Below are 16,308 nucleotides of genomic sequence, written 5' to 3' on the forward strand. Positions count from 1 at the left end.
TTGTGTCACAGTCCACACCATGGTGAGTTCAAGAACCGCCGATATTAGTAGGACAAAACGATGTTCACCGAATAGTCTCATCAGTGAAGCATACACACAAACATATTAAACAGTGGACTTTTCTAAAAATTTGGAAGGTTTGTGTCATGTTTGTCCTAAAAACAAAAAACATACAAAAAAATGTTCAATCCTTTATTATAAATTCTCCAGGGAGCCACTAGGGTGGCATGCGGCTCGAGAGCCGTGGGTTGCTGACCCCCGGTATATACAGTAAAGGAAGCAACAATTATTAAGGTGTCTACAGTTCTTTGGCAGTTGAGTAGTGACAGTGGTATGAACAAAGGTAATGGAACGGTATGCTACAATGAGGTGGCAACTTGTCCAGGGTGTACGCCGCCTTTCGCCCGATTGTAGATGAGGTAGGCACCAGCGCCCCCCGCCACTCCTAAGGGATTAAGCGGTAGAAAATGGATGGATGGATGGATGAACTTCCTTATACTCTTTTTTTTTTTTTTACATTATTTACAGTCATTGAATAACAGTATTGTAGTCCGGTAATTACAGTGGCAAGTAAAGTGATTTTTGTGCAAATTGTGGTAAGTGTTAATTAGCGGTGCAGTTGAGCAGTCTGATGGCTTGGGGATAGAAGCTCCTCCTGAGTCTCTCTGTGTTGGCCATGAGACTCCGGTAGCGCTTGCCTGACTGCAGCAGTGGGAAGAAGCAGTTGCTTGGGTGGCTATAGTCCCTCACTGTCCTCTAGGCCTTGGATCTACACTGCCGGGTCTAGATGTTGCAGATGGTTGTTGCAGATGTCTCCTCCAGGCTCGACTACTGCAATGCACTTCTTGTCGGGATCCCCAGCAAGAACATTCAGAAGCTGCAGTACATACAGAATAGTGATGCTAGGATCCTGATGAGAGTGCGGAAATACGACCATATCACACCAACTCGAAAATCCCTCCACTCAGGATTGAATACAAAGTCTCCCTGCTAACTCACCAGTGCCTCCATGGAAATGCCCCCCTCTACCTCAAAGAACTACTCACCCCAAATTCTCCATACGACACCTCTGCTCCAAACAGGCTAACCTCCTCCAACCTCCAAGGACAAAGCTAAGAACTATGGAGCTTCGGTGCTCCCAATCTGTGGAACGCTCTCCCTGACCAATTGAGGGCACCTCAGACTGTGGATGCTTTTAAAAAATGCTTTAAAACCCTTCTTTTAAAAAAAAATGCCTCTTTATAGATATATGCATATTAGGCTGTTCTAGTTTTTATATTTTATTTATTTTTGTTATTATTTTTTTTAATGTATTTATTAGGGGTGTGGGAAAAAATTGATTCGAATACGAGTTGCGATTCTCACGTTGTGCGATTAAGAATCGATTCTCATTTAAATTTTTTTTTTTTTTTTAATCAATTCAACAAACCAATACACAGCAATACCATAACATCCATCCATCCATCTTCTTCCGCTTATCCGAGGTTGGGTTGCGGGGGAAGCAGCCTAAGCAGGAAAGCCCAGACTTCCCTCTCCCCAGCCCCTTCGTCTAGCTCTTCCCGGGGGATCCTGAGGCGTTCCCAGGCCAGCCGGGAGACAGTCTTCCCAACGTGTCCTGGGTCTTCCCCGTGGCCTCCTACCGGTTGGGCGTGCCCTAAACACCTCCCTCGGGAGGCGTTCGGGTGGCATCCTGACCAGATGCCCGAACCACCTCATCTGGCTCCTCTCGATGTGGAGGAGCAGCGGCTTTACTTTGAGTTCCTCCCGGATGACAGAGCTTCTCACCCTATCTCTAAGGGAGAGCCCCGCCACACAGCGGAGGAAACTCATTTCGGCCGCTTGTACCCGTGATCTTATCCTTTCGGTCTTGACCCAAAGCTCATGACGATAGGTGAGGATGGGAACGTAGATCGACCGGTAAATTGAGAGCTTTGCCTTCTGGCTCAGCTCCTTCTTCACCACAATGGATCCATAACAATGTAATCCAATTCCAAAACCAAACCTGACCCAGCAACACTCAAAACTGCAATAAACAGAGCAATTGAGAGGAGACACAAAACACAGAACAAACCAAAAGTAGCGAAACAAAAATGAATATTACCAACAACAGTATCAATATTAGTTAGAATTTCAGCATAGCAGTGATAAAAAATCTCATTGAAATTATCATTAGACATTTATAAAAAATTTTTTAAAAAAGAACAAAATGTTCCTAGTGACTTACACTTGCATCACATCTCATATGCTTGACAACACACTGTGTCCAATATTTTCACAAAGATAAGTCATATTTTTGGTTCTTTTAATAGTTAAAACAAATTTACATTATTGCAATTTGTTGATAAAACATTGTCCTTTACAATTATAAAAGCTTTTTTTTTTTTAAATCTATTACTCTGCTAGCATGCCAGCAGACTGAGGTAGATCCTGCTGAAATCCTATGTATTGAATGAATACAGAATCGTTTTGAGTCGGAAAAATATAATTTTTGAATTGAGAATCGCATTGAATCGAAAAAAATCGATATATAATCGAATCGCAACCCCAAGAATTGATATTGAATCGAATCGTGGGACGCCCAAAGATTTGCAGCCCTTGTATTTATTTTTTAATTCACTGTAGCACTTTGAGGTTGTTTGCTCAATGTAAAGTGCTTTTTACAAAGAAAATCTATTATTATTATTAGGGATGCACCGAAATGAAAATTTGTGGCCGAAGCCGAATAAAATTTAAACGCTTGGCCGAAGGCCGAATACCAAATAATGAATGCAGTTTTTCACAATTTTTTAAATATTGCATAAATAGCCTAGAATAAATATTTACACGTTTTTCAAATAAAGTAATTTTTTATTGAATATTGACATGTTTTCAATATTCCAGTAGCCTTTGCTTTTCAAAAAAAGCACAAAGTTTTTCATTTATATTAGGCCTTCAAACAAAACATGCATTCCAAAAAAAATAAAGTGCATTAAAGTGGATAAACCCACAACAAATGAATTAGTCTTTTTGGCAAAAGTCTGCTTAGCCACAGTAGATATGCTAATAATTTAAACAGAAGGCTCAAGTAAATCTCAATTAAGTGTGTGCTTGTAACCTCTTACACTTATACAAGTAGCCTACACAACAGGCTAATAATGTAAACAGAGGCCCCACTAAATCTCAATAAGTGTGTGCTTGTAACCTCATACACTTATACAGGTACACAACATATCCCAACGTCACCGCGTCACTGCACGTTGGTTGATTGCGTCACCGCGTCAAAAAATTGCGTCACACGCCACTATTCGGCCTTGTTTTTAACTCATTCCACCGAAGGCCGAATGTGGCTTTTTTTTGCCATATTCGGCCGAATATATTCGGTTACAGATTAATCGGTGCATCCCTAATTATTATAGCACACCTCCGATGGCTACTCTCTGCTGTCTGTTGCAGTCGCGTGCCGTGCTACTCCCAAACCAGGAGGTGATGTTTCCCGTCATGACACTCTCTGTTGTGCAAGAGTAGAAGTTTCTGAGGATCTTTTTTCCAACAACCGCTACATAACTACATTAGCAGATGCAATATATATGTGATGCCGGGATTTAGCATTCAAAATATCCTTAGTGAACTTGATAGTAACATTTTTTTTGTTCTTCTAAGAATAATAACATCTCTCATTTTCAATAAGTCACACCAAATATATTTTCATATCTGACAGGTCAGTTTCTTGACTTTTATTTTGTTTCAAAACTTTTATTTTTCTATTTTTTTGTCCGTCCTTCCCCGTGTCTTCCCAGTCTTGTTTTGTTTGTTTCGGTTACTGCAGTGATGGATACGCTTAACAAGCCTCCATCTGAGTGTGGGCTCATTAAAGAAGTGCTCAGACTTTCGAGTTCCGTGATTCCACCAAACAACAACATGACAGATATGGATGACTAATAGGAGACTTATTAGTGTGGGTGTTGTTGATAAATGGCTTTTGCTTAGCATTGTAGAGTTTTAACTTGCACTTACAGATGTAGCGACCAAATGATGTCGCTTTTTGATGCAGGTTTGCCTGAGGGATCAAAGGTCATGTTGGTTTTCGGCCTTGCCGCTTACATGCAGTGATTTTTTTTTGCCAGATTCTTTGAAACTTTTGATATTACAGACCGTAGATGGTGAAATTCCTAAGTTCCTTGCAGTAGCAGGTTGAGAAATGTTGTTTTTATACTGTTTGACAATTTGCTCATTACAATTTGCATTTGTTCACAAAGTGGTGACCCTCGCCCCATCCTTGTTTGTGAATGACTGAGCATTTCATGGAAGCTGCTTTTATACCCAATCATGGCACCCACCTCTTCACCTGTGGGATGTTCCAAATAAGTGTTTGATGAGCATTCCTCAACTTTCTCAGTCTTTTTTGCCACTTGTGCCAGCTTTTTTTAAACATGTTGCAGGCACCCAGTTCCAAATGAGCTAATATTCACAAAAAATAAAAAAGGATTTCAGTTTGAACGTTAAATATCTTGTCTTTGCAGTCCATTCAATTGAATATAAGTTGAAAAGGATTTGCAAATAATTGGATTCTGTTTTTATTTACCATTTTCACAACGTGACAACTTCACTGGTTTTGGGTTTTGTAAATGTTGACAATATTTCAGGGTTTCTCATGTAATAAAACCATAGTGTTATTAAATTGTATAAAATTGAGTAGATGAGTTATTTTGATGGAGAGAAATGTCATATTTTTACAAATTTTCCTAGGAGATTTGCCTTATTTTGAAATAAAATGTCCTCTTAGACACATGTAATAAAGGTGTTTGATGTTTTTGGTTGATAAATTGAAAAACATTACGTCTCTACTGGTCCTACCTTTACTAAAGAAATCCTGTTAAAAAAAAACAACTTAAGGCCTTATCCAGATTATTGTTAACATACAATATTAATTTTATAATAACTTTTACTGCAAATGAATGTTGCTTATCGGCCTCCCTGACTAATAACAATCGGTATCGGCCCTGAAAAAATACGTATCGGTTGGTCTCTATCCAATGTGTAGCTAGGATGTGAGGCAATACTTTTACTTTGCAGCCAGATTTTGTTTCATTGTCGGAGGTGTTGATTAAAAAAAAGCAACTGAATCATTGTTAAATGATGCTAAATGACCTTTCTCTGTTGCAGTTGGCATTATGTCTGCACTGTGAGCGAAGAAAAGAAAATGATCAATGAATGACTCCGTGAGTGAAGTGCTGCTGGCCAACAATCACCTTCCAGCTGCTGAAAGATGCCTTGACTCTCCTCATCAACCTGCAGGTCAAAGTGGGAGCAGTCGCTCAACATGACGCGCTCCACCCCCTCCTCCTCCAGCACGCCAAATATCCTGAGGGGCAGATCCAGAGTCATGCCCACCCGGGCTTCCACTTGGCAGGGAGCAAAGTCCATGGCCACGGGTTCAACCACGTACACCTAAAAGAAATATATATCATCTCTTATATCAGGGGAAACCAAACAGACTGAAAAGTGCAAAGGATGTTTTTTTTTTACTTTCAAAACCAGTACAATACATAAATTTTTCTGAAAGGAAAAAACAGTCTGTCAACTTTGTGGCATTAGCGTCAACGAAGGAGTAGGAAAAAGCAGAGCTTATTTATTACAATCCATTTTCCATTTCATTTCATCGGAATTACTAAAACATTTGTCTACTTTCTGTACAGTTCTCATGAACTGTTTCTCAGAATTCCTCTTTCTACTTTGTAAATATTTCAACAGTTTCTAAAGTGGATTATAATGTTACATTGGAGGAGAGACTGGCTCGCCGAAGTCTTCAGTGTGGCTTGTGAGGGATTAACATGAAGTTTAACATAAAGATTGGCCCAAGGAGCGTTTTAGATCACCGTATTTTTCAGAATATAAGGCGCACTTAAAATCCTTTCATTTTCTCAAAATTCGACAGGGCCCCAAATAACCCGGTGCGCCTAATATACGGAAAATTTTTGATTGTGCTTACCGACCTCGAAGCTATTTTATTTGGTACATAGTGTAATGATAAGTCTGACCAGTAGATGGAAGTCACACATAAGAGATACATGTAGACTGCAATATGACTCAAGTAAACACCACCAAATTGTATATGTTCAATTGAAAATATAGAACATTACACACTGTTGAACATTACACACGGCGCTCAAAAATCTATCAAAATGTTTTAGTACGACTTTGGTAAGCTATGAAGCCGCGCCGCTTGATGAATTGTACTGTGCTTCAACATACGAGTATTATTACGGTGTGTGTATAATATAAGACATTATCTGGCGTTTTGTTTCTCAATATTATGCAAAACCAACTTTTCTTACCTTCTGCTACCTGCTGATCTCTATTTGGGATCTGCATAAGTCCTGAAAATTTGCGCGAGTCCGCCATTGTGGTCCGTGGAAACACTGTAGTCGATAAGCTTCTTCTTTTTCACTATCTTCTTTTTATGGGACATTCATCCTCTGCTGTTGCCATTTCTAATATAAGACTTGGACTTCCTTTTTATTGTCATTCAAATCTTAACTTTACAGTACAGATAAGAAGAACATTTTGTTGCATTAGCTCATGGTAGTGCAGGATAAAAAAGTAATAAGGTGCAGATATAAATAGATTACTCTACAGATAAATATATTGCACTTTTTCATATGCATCCAGGTTTATGGATGTATGTTATATTGTCTTTTTATTTGCAGGGAATTGAGGGGAGAATTATGATGCGTTCAAGAGTCCAACGGCCTGAGAGAAGAGGCGGTTACAGAACCTGGAGGTTCTGCTTTAGAGGCTGCGAACCTCTTTCTAGAGTCCAGCAGTGAAAACAGTCCTTGGTGAGGGTGGCAGGAGTCTCTGCGGATTTTATTTTATGTTGTGTAAAGTTCTTACTTATATCTCTCAGTAAACTCGCCTTGAAAGCGGACGCAGGACACATTTCCTGCGTTGTTATTGCACTAGTGTATCACGGATGAGGAGATGCTCCTCCGGTATTGATTGAAGTAAAGTCTGACTGTCATTAAAAAAGTTAGCTTTATCTTTTGACACTTCTTCCACTCCCGTAAATAAGACCGCCCTCAAAATGGCGCATCCTGAAGAGACTATCAGAAAGCAAGTTGAAGATGATCTATAAAACATTATTTATGCAACATTTTGACCAAAGAACCACCATTACATATTATGTAGACTAGGGCTGGGCGATATATCAATATACTCGATATATCGCGGGTTTGTCTCTGTGCGATATAGAAAATGACAATATCGTCATATTCGAGAAAACGTTCTCACGCAGTTGCTTTTAGTTGCTGGCATTACACTACAGGCTCTTCCCACTCTTTCTTGTCTCTCCTTCTCACACACAGCAAGCGCACCTTCTTACATACGTCACATACGTATACGCCCTCGCGTAGAAGAGAGGTAGCAGCATGGGTAACGTTAACTGTGGTGCGCGTGGTAATATGAGAGAAAGAAGGTGCGAATCTGGTAACAAATGAAGGAAGAATTAATTCCCAAGAAAAACAGCAGGGGGTCCATCGTCTGGCGGTGGTTTGACTCCAATTGGGAATATGTCGAACAGACAACCGTAATTTGTCAAGTGTGGGGCAAAAGCGTTGCTACAAAAAGTAGCATTACTGCTAATATGTAGCATCATTTGAAAAGTCACCTGCTAGAGAATGAAGAGTGTTTACTCTGCATGTCAACATTTCCATTCGGTGCCACACCAACAAAATGCCAAGGCAACCATTTCCACATCAACACCGTATGAAAAGAATAGTCAACAACATAAGGAGATAACGTCCACAGTAACTGACCACATAGCGATTTGATTTCCTATTATGCAGCTCATTTTTATTTGACAGTTATTGAAATATCTTGTGTGACATCATGCACAAAAGTGCACTTTATTTGTTTTAAACTATTGTAGTGGCGTTCTGTACAAAAAGTGCACTTTAATTTAGTGTTGTTTTGATAAGCGATGCTGTGATCATTATCCATGCGTTTGTTACGTCTCGTCTCGATTACTGTAACGTATTATTTTCGTGTCTCTCTATGTCTAGCATTAAACGATTACAGTTGGTACAAAATGCGGCTGGTAAACTTTTGACAAGAACAAGAAAGTTTGATCAAATTACGCCTATACTGGCTCACCTGGACTGGCTTCCTGTGCACTTAAGATGTGACTTTAAGGTTTTACTACTTACGTATAAAATACGACACGGTCTAGCTCCATCCTATCTTGAAGATTGTATTGTACCATATGTCCCGGCAAGAAATCTGCGTTCAAAGGACTCGGGCTTATTAGTGATTCCCAGAGCCAAAAAAAGTCTGCAGGCTATAGAGCGTTTTCCATTTGGGCTCCAGTACTCTGGAATGCCCTCCCGGTAACAGTTCGAGATGCTTCCTCAGTAGAAGCATTTAAGTCTCATCTTAAAACTCATTTGTATACTCTAGCCTTTAAATAGACCCCCTTTTTAGACCAGTTGATCTGCCGTTTCTTATCTTTTTCTCCTCTGTCCCCCTCTCCCTATGCCAGGGGTAGGGAACCTATGGCTCTAGAGCCAGATGCGGCTCTTTTAATGACTGCATCTGGCTCTCAGATAAATCTTAACTGACATTGCTTAACACTATAAGTGAAGTGAAGTGAATTATATTTATATAGCGCTTTTTCTCTAGTGACTCAAAGCGCTTAGTGAAACCCAATAGCTAATTTTTACATTTAAACGAGTGTGGGTGGCACTGGGAGCAGGTGGGTAAAGTGTCTTGCCCAAGGACACAACGGCAGTGACTAGGATGGCGGAAGCGGGGATCGAACCTGCAACCCTCAAGTTGCTGGCACGGCCGCTCTACCACCCGAGCTATATAATAATTCCGCTGGTAATCACAATGTTAAAAATAACCTTCAAATTATAAAACATTCTCATGCATTTTAATCCAACCATCCGTTTTCTATCGCACCTGTTCAAGAGGTCGCATTAATGGTAAGAAGTATTATACTTATTATTGGTTGTCTTTTAGAATAACAATTTTATTAAAAAGAATAAGAAACTTACTATACTCTAAAAATGTTGGTCTTACTTAAAAATGCACGCATTTAGTTGTATTCAGTGTTAAAAAATATTATATGGCTCTCGGAAATACATTTTGAAATATTTGGCTTTCATGGCTCTCTCAGCCAAAAAGGTTCCCGACCCCTGCCCTATGCGGTCCTCTCCAAAGTTTCTTATAGTCATCATTGTCACTGTCACCGACGTCCCATTGGGTGTGAGTTTTTCCTTGCCCTTATGTGGGCTCTATCGAGGATGTCGTTGTGGTTTGTGCAGCCCTTTGAGACAGTTGTGATTTAGGGCTATATAAATAAACATTGATTGATTGATAAGTCATCTTAGTGACATCCCACACAAAAGTGCACTCATAGCTTGTTTTAAAATGTCTCTGATAATGACTGTCACACACACACTAGGTGTGGCGAAATATGTCCGCTGCATTTGACCTATAACCTTGTTCACCACCTGGGAGGTGAGGTGAGCAGTGGGCAGCAGCGGTGCCGCGCCCGGGAATAATTTTTGGTGATTTAACCCCCCATTCCAAGCCTTGATGCTGAGTGCTAAGCAGGGAGGTAATGGATCCCATTTTTATAGTCTTTGGTGTGACTCGGCCGGGGTTTGAGGCTACGGATCTAAGGGCGGACACTCTAACCACTAGGCCAGTGGTTCTCAAATGGGGGTGCGCGTACCCCTGGGGGTACTTGAAGGTATGCCGAGGGGTACGTGAGATTTTTAAAAAATATTATAAAAATAGCAACAACTCAAAAATCCTTTATAAATATATTTATTGAATAATACTTCAACAAAATATGAATGTAAGTTCATAAACTGTGAAAAGTAATGCAACAATGCAATATTCCGTGTTGACAGCTAGATTTTTTGTGGACATGTTCTATAAATATTGATGTAAAACATTTCTTTTTTTGTGAAGAAATGTTTATAATTAAGTTCATGAATCCAGATGGATCTCTATTACAATCCCCAAAGAGGGCACTTTAAGTTGATGATTACTTCTATGTGTAGAAATCTTTATTTATAATTGAATCACTTGTTTATTTTTCAACAAGTTTTTAGTTATTTGTATATCTTTTTTTCCAAATAGTTCAAGAAAGACCACGACAAATGAGCAATATTTTGCACTTTTATACAATTTAAAACATCAGAAACTGATGACATAGTGCTGTATTTTACTTCTTTATCTGTTTTTTTCAACCAAAAATGCTTTGCTCTGATTAGGGGGTACTTGAATTAAAAAAATGTTATCAGGGGGTACATCACTGAAAAAAGGTTGAGAACCACTGCACTAGGCCACTGAGTAGGCTGTGGACAATCTTGCACTGTCTGTTTTCAAATGACAAGAATGTTTGTGCCACTGCTTAATAACTGTTTAATAAATACAGTTTTGGTAAATTGACTTAGTTGGGATTTCCCTCTCTGCATGAAAGTTTTAAATGAGCATATATTAATGCAGTATGAACAAGAATGTTTTAATGTAGAAACATAGAATCATCACACTGCTGTGATTATATGCATCAAGGAAGTGTTTTCCATTTAGAAAAAAAATATATGATTCCTTGAATGCGCCTTATAATCCGGTGCGCCTTATATATGAAAAAGATCGTAAATAGACCATTCATCAGCGGTGCGCCTTATAATCTGGTGCGCCCTATAGTTCGGAAAATACAGTACTCAATAAACAACACTAAAAATTAAAGGAACTCACAGGGACCAACAAGAGGACCATTCTACAATTTTTAGGACGTTAAAGGGGAACATTATCACCAGACCTATGTAAGCGTGAATATATACCTTGATGGTGCAGAAAAAAGACCATATATTTTTTCAACCGATTTCCGAACTCTAAATGGGTGAATTTTGGCGAATTAAACGCCTTTCTGTTTATCGCTCTTTTTGCGATGACGTTAGAACATGACGTCTCCGAGGTAATACAGCCGCCATTTTCATTTTCAACACATTGCAAACACCGGGTCTCAGCTCTGTTATTTTTCGTTTTTTCGACTATTTTTTGGAACCTTGGAGACATCATGCCTTGTCGGTGTGTTGTCGGAGGGTGTAACAACACTAACAGGGAGGGATTCAAGTTGCATCACTGGCCCGAAGATGCGAAAGTGTCTGCCGCCAGACCCCCATTGAATGTACCGGAGTGTCTCCACATTTTACCGGCGATGACAGACATGGCACAGAGATGTATGGATAACCTGCAGATGCATTTGCAACAATAAATTCAACAAAATCACAAAGGTGAGTTTTGTTGATGTTGACTTATGTGCTAATCAGACATTATTAGTTGCGGCGTGACTGCCAGCTAATCGATGCTAACATGCTATGCTAATCGACGCTAACATGCTATTTACCGGCGGTGCTAAGGCAGACATGGCACAGAGATGTATGGATAACCTGCAGATGCATTTGCAACGATAAAGTCAAGGAAATCACAAAGGTGAGTTTCGTTGATGTTGACTGCCAGCTAATCGATGCTAACATGCTACGCTAATCGATGCTAACATGCTATTTACCGGCGGTGCTAAAGCAGACATGGCACAGAGATGTATGGATAACCTGCAGATGCATCTGCAACTATATTGCGTTTCCTTCCACCCACATTTAATGCGAAAAAAACACTTACCAATCGAAGGATTTAAGTTGCTCCAGTGTCACGAGATGCGAAAGTCCTGATCGTTTGGTCCGCACATTTTACCGGCGATGCTAACGCAGCTATTCGGCCATGCTATGGCTATGAATAGCGTCAATAGCTATTCGCTCAATAGCTTCAGTTTCTTCTTCAATACTTTCATACTACAACCATCCATTTCAATACATGCATAATCTGTTGAATCGCTTAAGCCGCTGAAATCCGAGTCTGAATCCGAGCTAATGTCGCTATATCTTGCTGTGGTATTTGCCGTTGTTTGTTTACATTGGCAGCACTGTATGACGTCACAGGGAAATGGATAGTCGCATCGCAAATAGCGAAAATCAAGCACTTTAAAGCTTTTTTTTAGAGATATTAGGGGACCGGTAAAATTTTGAAAAAAACTTAAAAAAACACAACAAGCCACTGGGAACTGATTTTTTATTGTTTTTAATCCTTTTGAAATTATGATAATGTTCCCCTTTAATGTAAAATTCCTAGTCTTTCCTAAGTTCTGAACAGAACTTGCCGGTTTTGTGTCATCCCCGGGCCTTGGCTGTGTTGAAATGGTACTGACGCTTTAATTAATAAAACATTTTTGAGAATGTGATAAAAATAAATCATTAGGGTTTCTTAACCATAGGGCCAAAGCCTATGTCTGCCCATCATCTGACAATGTTGTGAACTGTAAGTAGGTTAGGTATGATTATTAAAAAAACGATTAAAAATGAAGAGTAAGATAACTACTGTAATTCAGTGTTAATGTTTGAGTGGGCCCCGGAGTCAAAAAAGGCTGAGTCGTCGTACCTTCATCTGTCCAAAGTGGAGTGGGTTGCGCAGATCATGAGCATAGACCACACTAATACCGATGTCGCTGACCGTGGTCATCACGCCTTTGACCGTTACTGTGGCCACAGCCGTGTTGGAGGAAGACCAGCTGAAGTTTCCACTGCCGCCTGTTGCCTATCACAGTATGGAGGAAAACAAGTTCGAGGGACAGTATGAAGGCTGACTGGCAACACGTTCTCGTTAAAAGGCCAGTGAAGCGAGCGCCTCACACATACTGATGAGCCGTACCTTAATTGTGTACTGATAAGCGCCCACCCTGGGTTGCCATGGGAATGTGAGAATGCTGGGAGTCAGAACTATGGGTTGATACATTTCCACATCCTGTTCATTGTGGACTGGGTTGACCAGCAAGTGGACCCTTCCCCTCTAAACAGAAGACAAAAAAAATGATGTAGCTGCGGCGGTGGACAGAGGGTCAAGACGCGAAAGAACTCACTTCATCCACCACAGATCTTAAGGTGGCATCAAAGAGGGTCAGGCCTTCTTTTAGAGCTTTGACACGGTGATAGGATCCATTCAGGGAGGAGTGCAGGATTTCAAAGTGATCCAGAGGGAAAACCGAGTCAATGCGGATATTCTGCCGAAAAACAAAGAGCAACGTCATTAGGTTTGCTTCCACAGACAATGGATTCAAAAGAAGCCAAAAGGACAGAAACACTGTCCTCTGTAAAGAAAATGTGCAGTATGGAAACAAAACAACCGATTAGCAGCGCCGATATTTGGCATTTGGACTTATATCAAAGAGACGAAGTACAAATGAACTACATCAGCAGATACAGTCAATACACAAACACACCAGTGTTTAGTATTTCAAACTACATAAGCAAATACAATATATACACTGTTATAATAGTGTTTAGTATTTAAAACTACATCAGCAGATACAATATATACACAATCATACCAGTGTTTATTATTTAAAACTACATCAGCAGATACAATATATACACAATCACACCAGTGTTTAGTATTTAAAACTACATCGGCAGATACAATATATACTAGGGATGCGTGGATAAGCAATTATATCACCAGCAACCGCATCACCAAAGTCGTCATCCACCCGCTGTGTACCCGAACCAACATTTTATCAGAACCGCAACCGCCCGCCACCCGCCCGTTGAAATACTTCAGAGGTCGGCCACCTTTACCACTCAAAGAGCTATTTAAACCCGTTTCACAGAGTAAAGAAGACAATGGGAGCCGCTAACGATCTCGCGAATATCCAATGGTGTTCATCCTGATGACAAGAATAAGGGCGTGCTATGAAGCCATTGCCTTTGACACCTTCATCAACATGTACAAACCGATTGTTAGTCCAGCAACATGTTGTGTGCAGCTTCCGCAATCACACGTACAAGATTGAAAGGCATACTGGGTGATACAGAGTACACTGATGGTTGTGATATAAACAATTTTAACACTCTTACTAATATGCGCCACGCTGTGAAGCCACACCAAACAAGAATGACAAACATTTCGGGAGAACATCCTCACAGTAACACAACATAAATGGAACACAACAAATACCCAGAATCCTTTGCATCCGTGACAATTCCTGGATATATTTTACACCCCCGCACCCACAACCCCGCCCACCTTACCGGACGCACAGGGGGTGGGGGGTGGCGGGGTTTGCTGCTAGCGGGGTGTATAAAATAGTCTGGAAGTGTCATGGATGCAAAGGATTCTGGGTATTTGTTGTGTTGCATTTATGTTGTGTTATTGGGAGGATGTTCTCCCGAAATGTGTTTAACATTCTTGTTTGGTGTGGCTTCACAGCGTGGCGCATATTACTAAGAGTGTTAAAATAGTTTATATCACAACCATTAGTGTACTCTGTGTCACCCAGTATGCCTCGCAGTCGTGTGCCACACACAACATGTTGCTGGACTTACAAGCAGATCGTACAGGCTGTAGAAGGCGACAAATCCAATTGCTTCATAGCACGCCCTAATACTTCTTAACTGGGTGACTGCCGGCAGTCATTCTAGAGAATGTTTGCGTCTCCTATTGTCTTCTTCGCATTGTGACACGGGTCCTAAATGGCTCTTTGAATGGTAAAGGATACCGATCCCAGAACCATGTATATCAAATATTTCCGAATGGTTCAACCGCCACCCGCCCGAATCTAATTAAAATGTATTTTTTCGTCATGTCACCCGCCCGACCCGCGGTTTATCCGCGGACTCCGCGGATGAGACCGCAAACCGTGCATCTCTAATATATACACAATCATACCAGTGTTTAGTATTTAAAACTACATAGCAGATACAATATATACACAATCATACCAGTGTTTAGTATTTAAAACTATATCAGCAGATACAATATTATATACACAATCACACCAGCGTTTAGTATTTCAAACTACGTCAGCAGATACAATATATACACAACCACACCAGTGTTTAGTATTTAAAACTACATAGCAGATACAATATATACACTATTATACCAGTGTTTAGTATTTTAAACTACATTCAGTAAAATTATGTTGACCATCCTGAAAAATGTCTTGACTATAATCTACGTGAAGGAGCCCAGAATTGTTTTTTATTTCAAAGGAAAAAACCTTACAATGTATTAAATCCATAAAGTGTTAAAACACGGTATAAAATGGAGTAGATGAGTTTTTGTGATGTAGAGAAATGTCATATTTAAAAGTTGATGCTCCTCTTAGACACATGTAATATAGGTGTTTGATGTTTTTTGTTGATAAATTAAACATGTCACTACTGGTCCCACATTTCTTACTGAATAATGTTAAAAAAAACAACTTAGTCTTGTCCAGATGTTTACTGACATAATATTCTGTACCGCTAACTAAATGTTGTGTTAGAAACGTATCAAAATACTCATCTCACTTACGTCCGAGAGGTACATTTTGTTTCCAGATTTATCGAAGACTTCGATCAGGATATTGTACTCTCGGCCTGTTTCCAGGACCCAACTATCCCCTGGATCGATTTTAAAACCTAAACAAATTAAAACAAGAGTTAAAACATTCCATCAAAAATCCTTAGAAGAGATTAAAGGGAGTGAGGGGACCGACCGAGGTAGGCGGGGTTCACCACAAACAGTGTGCTGTTGGGAAGACGGAAGACTCCTTGCATCCGAAGACCTAAGGAGGAACTTGTAAGGAAGATGAAACCAGCTCAATGCTTACAGTGCATCCAAAAAAGATTTATAATCGCTTCTCTTTTTCCACTTTTTGTTACGTTAGAATGGAATACATTAATTTTTGTCCTCAAAATTCTACACACAATAACCCATAATGACAATGTAAAAGTTATTTTTTTTAATTTTGCAATGTATTGACAGCCTTTGCTTAATAATTAGTCGACGCACCTTTGGCAGAAATTCCAGCCTCAAGTCTTTTGAATACGATGCCACGAGCTTGCCGCACCCATTTCAACCATTTCTCTTTGCAAGGTTTCAAGCTCCATCAGGTTGGATGTCTCTGTACATTGCTGCATTCATCTTAGTCTAGTCATTCTGTCAGAGAGGAGAACCTCCGAGAAGGACAATCCACCAACCAGGCCTGTGTGGTAGAGTGGCCAGACGGAAGCCATTTCTTAGTCAAAAGTTTGCCAAAATACACCTGAAAGACTCTCAGACCATGAGAAACTAAATTCTCTGGTCTGATGAGACAAAGATTGAAATCTTTGGCGCGAATATTTGGAAGAAACCAGGCACCGCTCATCACCTGGCCAATACCAACACTACAGTGAAGCATTATGGTGGCAGCATCATGCTGTGGGGGTGTTTTTTTAACCA

At 40.1% G+C, this 16,308-nt stretch overlaps 1 protein-coding gene across 2 annotated transcripts in view; it reads right to left on the bottom strand.

Moving 5' to 3' along the window:
* nup210 (nucleoporin 210) overlaps positions 1 to 16,308 on the bottom strand; it is a 131,988-nt gene that overhangs the window by 85,726 nt on the left and 29,954 nt on the right. For both annotated transcript variants that reach the window (XM_061902923.1, XM_061902922.1), the window contains exons 8-13: positions 15,584 to 15,652; positions 15,400 to 15,506; positions 12,965 to 13,105; positions 12,757 to 12,894; positions 12,487 to 12,642; positions 5,229 to 5,427 (exon numbers count right to left, since the gene is read on the bottom strand). In XM_061902923.1, coding sequence (XP_061758907.1) covers positions 5,229 to 5,427; positions 12,487 to 12,642; positions 12,757 to 12,894; positions 12,965 to 13,105; positions 15,400 to 15,506; positions 15,584 to 15,652 — 810 coding nt within the window. The remainder of the gene's footprint in view (positions 1 to 5,228; positions 5,428 to 12,486; positions 12,643 to 12,756; positions 12,895 to 12,964; positions 13,106 to 15,399; positions 15,507 to 15,583; positions 15,653 to 16,308) is intronic.

The sequence above is a fragment of the Nerophis ophidion genome, linkage group LG06, assembly GCF_033978795.1.
Source record: "Nerophis ophidion isolate RoL-2023_Sa linkage group LG06, RoL_Noph_v1.0, whole genome shotgun sequence".
In the NCBI taxonomy this organism is placed as follows: Eukaryota; Metazoa; Chordata; class Actinopteri; order Syngnathiformes; family Syngnathidae; genus Nerophis; species Nerophis ophidion.